Source organism: Chenopodium quinoa, unplaced genomic scaffold (assembly GCF_001683475.1).
Source record: "Chenopodium quinoa cultivar QQ74 unplaced genomic scaffold, ASM168347v1, whole genome shotgun sequence".
In the NCBI taxonomy this organism is placed as follows: Eukaryota; Viridiplantae; Streptophyta; class Magnoliopsida; order Caryophyllales; family Amaranthaceae; genus Chenopodium; species Chenopodium quinoa.
In genome coordinates this window covers 6,366,118-6,373,292 of record NW_018744502.1, presented here as the reverse complement: position 1 = coordinate 6,373,292, position 7,175 = coordinate 6,366,118, and the positions used below count along the sequence as shown (strand labels likewise).

The 7,175-nt window shown below is 34.9% G+C and overlaps 1 protein-coding gene across 1 annotated transcript; it reads right to left on the bottom strand.

Moving 5' to 3' along the window:
• Positions 1–315: 315 nt before the first annotated feature.
• LOC110698078 (formin-like protein 4) lies at positions 316–3,630 on the bottom strand. The gene is made up of 2 exons (XM_021875481.1): positions 1,888–3,630; positions 316–1,797 (listed from the first exon to the last, which is right to left on the bottom strand). Exons 1-2 carry the CDS (start codon positions 3,039–3,041, stop codon positions 465–467), a joined length of 2,487 nt encoding a protein of 828 aa, XP_021731173.1. The 5' UTR covers positions 3,042–3,630; the 3' UTR covers positions 316–464.
• Between the last annotated feature and the right edge of the window lie 3,545 nt (positions 3,631–7,175).

Below are 7,175 nucleotides of genomic sequence, written 5' to 3'. Positions count from 1 at the left end.
GCTAGCTCACTTATGTGCAATAGCATAACAAATAGGAAATATGTTTTTTCAGCAACTGCAATCTCATGTTCCCTGAACAAGCACAATATTTATTGATACTTAAACCTCATTGTGAATACATATCCTAAAATGCTGGGCAATAGTAAAAGATGTATCTAATGATTCTTTTTCTTTTTGTGCAATTAAAGATTGAGAGTTCTAAGAATAATTTCTTCATTCCGTATCTTGAGTGGGTTGGGAGGGGGGGAGGGGATGGTTGTGTTGGGGATATAATCACATCACTGTATAATGATCACTCATTTCCAGTCCAAAAAATTAAAGAAAAAAGCCAGAATCACTCTATATTTTCAATCTATTTTTTTTCCTTTCAAATTGAATGAAGAAAAAGGACCTTGTGTACTTTCCTCGTCCTCTATTTACATCACGTAAAGTCTGCAACCTTGTGAGACTTGAACTTGTACTTATCAGCTATTATCATCAGTGTCACTTCCACTCGATTTGTCTGACAAGAAATGTCTTGGTAACCTTGGGAATGTCACACGGGTCCTTAAAATATCTGGGCTTGGGGGTGATGAAGGAGTTGATGATGATGAGGAGCTGGCACTAGATGTATGTGATTTCTTATGTTGCAAACTCCTAGCAATATCTATACAGGCTTGATCAACTGTATTCAGGAAATCCTTTACTATGACAAATAGCAGTAGTGGCTGTTTGTCTTTGAAACCGCCTGCTTGGTAGTACTGTGCTGTTTTTGTTACAAATTCCATCACCCTCGTCTGCTCTTCTTGGACAACCTTTATCTCTCCTTCTGCTGCTGCCAAGAACTCTTTCATCTCTGCAATGAAATCTCGTCCCTCATTATCAGCACCACACTGCAGCACAAGTTGCCGGGTTTCAGCAATACGAGCTCCCACAGAAGTACTGGTGCTTGATATGGTGTCGTAGTCAAGGGTGGCTGCTTTCTTGACATTTGTGAACTCGGAACTTAAGCCACCTACAACAGGCAGTCCTAGCTGTAAGAACTCCTTTTCTTGCTCCTCTTTTGACTTTGATTCCTCTGGCTTTAGGTTTGAACTTGAATTTTTCTGACTGTTTGTTCTAGATAAGCTGTTGTTCCTGTTCATAACACACCGTCTCCCTTCATTTCTGACAACCTCATGAACCACAAAGTGCAGTAGAGTGGTCTTCCCATCACTGCTTTTGTAATCAGAAAGCTTTCGTAAAGCTGTAAGGTTAAAAGCCTTTGCATCCCCTCTTGCAGTCCCAGCATTTAGCCGATTCCCTGCTTTTAAGATTGCTTCCAAAAGCTTCAAGAACACTCCACGATTTCGAAGCTCAGTGCAAGCGGAGTCAAGTGTTTGGAGTGATTCCTTCAGTTGATGGATTTCTGACCCATAATTGAACCGAAAGAGCATGGTGCTAACTCGAGTAAAGGCTGAGGGAACAGCCTTGAGCAGGTGATAAAGGAAGGATTCTGCATCAGCAAGCCTTCCGGCATCTCCCTCAAATGCGAGGATTTGAATTTTCTCTTCTCGTGTAGGGGTTATTCTGGTCAGTTTCTCAAGTATTTCTACATTCAGGCCTTTTCCTTCTTGGAGCCCCTCAATCAACTCATTGCGAGTGATGCCCAAAGACCGAATTACAATAGCTATGTTCTGGGAACGCCGTGCATCCAGAATGAAAATTTTTGCTGCTGCATTTGGACTGGCAATACCTTGAGCTGTAGCGTCTCCCTTGGGTGATTTGCGGTTTGTCGCAACACAGCCAAAGAGAGCTTCCATCATATCACCGTTGTATCTGTTGCACAAAAAATAATGCTCATAAACTTTCAATTTAATCGGGATTAGATTTTTTTTTTTTGTGAAGTAAATCAAATACTGCACTTACTGGAATGAGCCGCGCTCAATTTTGTCCCACACCATGGAATGATCAGTATTAACGTTGACTTTTTCCCAATGCAATGGCTTCAGTTTGACCTGATCATTCTTGCTCTCTGATACCTCTTCCACAATGGCAGATGCTTCTCGAATATTTCCACTTGGTGTCCGCTTTGGTGGTGCTGGTGGTTTTAGTGATCCATCCATCTTGAGCGGTGGAGGTGGTGGAGCCGGACCTTTTTTGGCCGCCATTGGCGGTTGCGGTGGTGGTGGAGCAGGTCCTTTCTTGGCTGCCATTGGTGGCGGTGGCGGTGGTGGTGGTGTCAATCCTGCCTTGGATGAATTAGAGGACGGAAGGGGAGGTAAAGACGGAACTCTACTGATTCCTTCCTTTGCAACAGCCACTTTTTCTGCCTCCTCTGCTTTTCCAACAGCCTGAAAGGTTGTTTCATTTTGGAGTTGTTTAGTAGGACCAAGCAGCCTAGCTGATTGCTCTTCCTTAGGATGTATTTGATTGTAAGAAGACGACGATTTTCCCCGATAATACGTCCTCCTTCCATTGCTTCCTTTGTTAAACACATCCTTATGAAAAGGTCCGCTCTTCCTTTGGCTCCCTTCAAGCTTCCGCCAATACAGAACGTCCAAACCATCTTCATCAACTATTAGCCCTTTGATATTCCCATCAAACCTCGTAAACTCTGTCTGCGGTAACGGCTGCAACCTCCCTCCGCCACCACCTCCTCCACCCGAAGCAGCAATTGCTCCAACAGTCTGCACCTCACCACCATTCTCCTTCTTCCGTTGAGTATACTTAGTGCAGAAGAAAAAGAGTGCTGCAGCCACCACCAGAGTGCTTGCAGCTGTCACCTCAACAGCCGTGTATATCGCCTTATGAGACGTTGATCGTGATGGCGGAGGCCCTGTCGTATCCGGTGGGGGTGGCAGCAGCGGCGTAGGCCGTGTTGGTGTAGAAGGTAGAACCGGGGGACTACTAGGAGAGATTACTGCTGGTTCTGATGCTGGTGCTGGTGCTGGTGCTACTGATGAAGGATAAAAGGTTTCGATATTTTGTTGACAGAAGGAATGATCAATGAAAGAATTAAGGAACAAGAAGAGGAGAATGAAGGTATGAAAGAAATGGCATGACTTAGTTGGGAATGCCATCCTCTTTGATCTGTACAAAAAAAGAGGGGGAGGAGAGAGAAAGAGGTAAGATAGGCAACTAATTTAGTTGATTAGTTCTCATTTTTTTGAGGGTGGTTTTGTTGTATTAAGATGATGTTGAGCTGTTCCCATGTTGGGTTCTTTTTCTTGCAGACAATGTCAAAGTAAGCAGGTTGCTGACTTTGAGAATTTTTCCTTGCCTTTTATTTTAATCACTTTTATCTTAGTTTATTACTAGGCCTTTCTTGTTGTGAAATTAGTGTCAATCCTTGTCGTTAGAATAAAACTATTAGAAATAAGTTTATGGTTTGTTAGATTTGTGTCTTTCGTTTCGTATTATCTGACCACTTAATCATTTTTTTTCTCAATTTACATTATGTCTTTTATAATAAAAAAAGGTTAAGTTGAGGATTTTCAATTTTTTTTTTTTTTTTTTTTTTTGGACACAAAATTCGTTTAAAATTATGCATCAATCAATGTAATTGAATATTTTCTGTTATAAAATCTATACACTTGTATACTTTGGTATAAATTATTACCAAAAAATGATTTTGTACTCGCATTAGTTTTTTGTATCAATGTATTAAGCTATTAACAATAATGACATTGATTGTAAGATTAGGTAGCATTACTCTTCAATCTTCATAAAAAAGAAATAAGCATCATTTAGGCCTTTATTTAATAATTTCAGAAAACTATAAAGTAAGTTTTTTTTTAGACAATTTCATACTATACACAATTTTTTAAACTGTTTAACATAGGGAAAATTCTCAAACAAAATAAGTTTAAAAATAAATACCTTCATACTTTGTACTCAAATACGGATTAAAAGATTAAGAATAAAAGTAAAAAGATATTTGATAGGCTGTTAAGTCAATTTTGTATGATATGATTAAATTATGTGCTACATAATTGACAAATCATGCAATATAGATTTACTTTGTCTTATGTTTTAAATACTTTAAAAATTGATAGTAGTTGTTGGAACATTGAACTGGTAAACAGCTTTGCTTGGATTTAAGAAGTCATGTGTCTGCCGTTAACAAACTTTACAGTGCCGTCTTAAAACTTTTAAAATCTGTCAGTTCACATTCCATTTATATTCATGATCCGATTCTTTCCTTTTCGGGCCCCCCTTTCTTGCCAAAATTATGCGGCTTGTCATTTTTCCATACGGAAGTACTTTTCAACACAGTAATACATCTACTATGTCAATGCGCGTTTTTCTTTTTTGTTGTTCCAGTTATGAACATTTCTTGTACACAACAAGTACATAATTCAAGAAATATTTGAATTAGACCGCGAGAGATTATTATATACACTTCGGTGTACGGTACATCTATGAGCATTTTGTTCTCATTTTGATGATTGTTTTTCATTTAATCGTCAAATGAAAAGCAAAAACTAACTTTGGATTACTTAGATGTATAGTACACCTGGGTTGTATCAAAAATTTCAGCCTTATCATTATAAGATTGATCCCATTTTCTTTATTTTCTTGGTTCAATTTTTCTATAAAGTGGTATTATAATGATAAGACAATCTTATTTAAATATTTATGAAAGGGATTCTCAATTTAGAAAGAGAATTGGTGGTGTTTTTCTTTCATTTTGAAAGACATAGACAAAATATGAGAATTATGCACTTATCCATTGCATATGTTCGCTATAATCATGTTAAATGTTCAATGCTTCTACCTTAAACATCTTATGCTTTGAGTTAGGCTACTTTTAACATTCTTTGTACAATTAGATAACTTTAAGGTTGAGGCATAATGTATTCATAGTTTCAGTTTTAGTTTATGCAAAACCTTCTTTTTGGATTTCTGTTATGTCCATTTGTAAATTAGATCATACACACGAGTGCATGATGCACATCTAGAACTCAAGAGGAACACATAGCTCAAGATAAAGAGAACAGATTTTATATCCATGATTCTTATTCTTATATCACAATCTTATACTCCTATTCTTTTATTTATAGTTCGTATTACATGCATGCTCTTTTAATTTGAACTTTATGTTCTTTTGAAAGCGAGTGTATGCTCTAATAATTAATGTTCATTAACTTTTTGTTGATCTAACATTATTTCTTTGGTACTTGAATATGACTATATTGAGCATTCAAAACTTAGGTGAAAAAAAAATTCTCCCCTTGTCGAAATTTGTTTGTTTGACCTTGGAAAGAATATTTAAAATACTTGTTATAGAATGTTGTATATGTGGAAAAATCATCCGCTGAAATAATCTCCATGTACGTTCTTTTTAAGCATATACGTACTTTGTAACTTGTTACTTTTTCTGTGTTTAAGTATTTGATTAATGTGTCAATTTGCAGAAAGTATTCAATTTTGTCAACCTATTTTTTTTATGTCTGGAATTAGTACTCTAATCAACTAAAATAGTGTTCACCCAACTTGCATGTGTGACATTTATTATTACACACTTTTCTCATGCATATAAGGAAGAGTGGTAGACTATGAGAATGTGTATTTCCGAATGTGGATGAAAATTGTATATTTTTCAGGTTATATTAGTAAATTTTAATTGAAGTGCAGTTCAAAACGGTATTTTGATGAAACAATATGAAACTTGGCTCTAAAAATTACTCCGTGACGTAAAAGGCTAATAGCAAATGTATGAAGCATATTTCATCATTAATATATATATATATATATATATATATATATATATATATATATATATATATATATATATATATATATATATATATATATATATATATATATATATATATAGCATAGTACTCCGTATATAGCATCCGTTCACATGTATTTTTGTTACAACTCTTCATATAAATAATTAAATATGTACTATTTTACTAATTTTATTAAAAATAGATATGGAAATTTTGATCTACAAAAATCTTTAAAAGCAATGTAAAATTTTTTATCCTATGGATAAGTGTATAACGCAATTATTTTTTTTATTTTTTTTGGTGTTTCATCCGCTTCATCCTTTAGGCTAATCCGGATTCGAGAATCAGTTCTAAGTGGTTAGGTTCCAGTCCCCTCCCCTCCCAATTGTTGTTGCAAGGGATCGAACATGCGGTCCTCCCTATTAAGTGTAGCTCCAATTACCACTACACCAACAACCAATTGGTATAACGCATTTATTATCGTACACCTAATTGTGGACATCCAACTTTAGTATACAAAGGTTCTGTGTATTTCCCAACTATTCGCAAGTGTACATTATACAATGGTAAAGTTTCTACTTTGGCATCACGTAGCGTTAAGTCAATATTCATCAAATCATCATATTGTTAGTTTAAAATTGTATCTATGATCTTTGAATCTCCATTGTTTCTAGTAGAGATCAAATGTCTTCATGTTCCTACCATATGCGCAGCCGTATCAATTCACATTTGACATTTTGACATATGGAAAACAACAAACAAAAGTCAAAACTTCTTAGACTATTACGTACAAATTTAATTTGTACTTTTCTCAATTTATTTATTTATTATTATATTTTTCAATAAAGAGGACTCTGACCATACCTCAACTCTAACGGTGCTTATTAATACAGTATTTGTAGGTCGGACACTTGTGAATACAAGGGGGTTGCAGCACTTCTAGCGAAATGTCTTTACAATTTCTAGGATAATCTAAACTTTGCATACTATGTAAGTACTTCCTTTATTTTCAATTACTTCCTTACTCTGCACTTTTTACTTTTAACATTTTGACTTTTATGGTAAACTTTGTAAAACTTTGACGATTAAAATTCAGTATTATAAATATTAAGATTATATTAAGTGGTATCTTGTTAGATACAGCTTGAATTATATTTTTTAAATATTAATTTTCAAAATTTTAACTCATAACATAATGAATATATATGCAGTCAAAGATGACCATTAGAGAATAGAGACCATAAAATTCAAAGTGTAAAGAATAAAAAGTGAGGGGAGTTGGACTTTTGCTATATTTATACAATCTATTTTATTAATTATTTACTTATATGTCCATAAAAAAACCATGTACTTCCCTTTTTTGTCATTTTGAATCTCAACATTGACTTTTTCTTTGTCCATACAATCTATTTTCAAATAATGAATGTCAATGTGTTAAAGAATCTTAATTAGTCTTAATGTATATTTTCAAGCTAG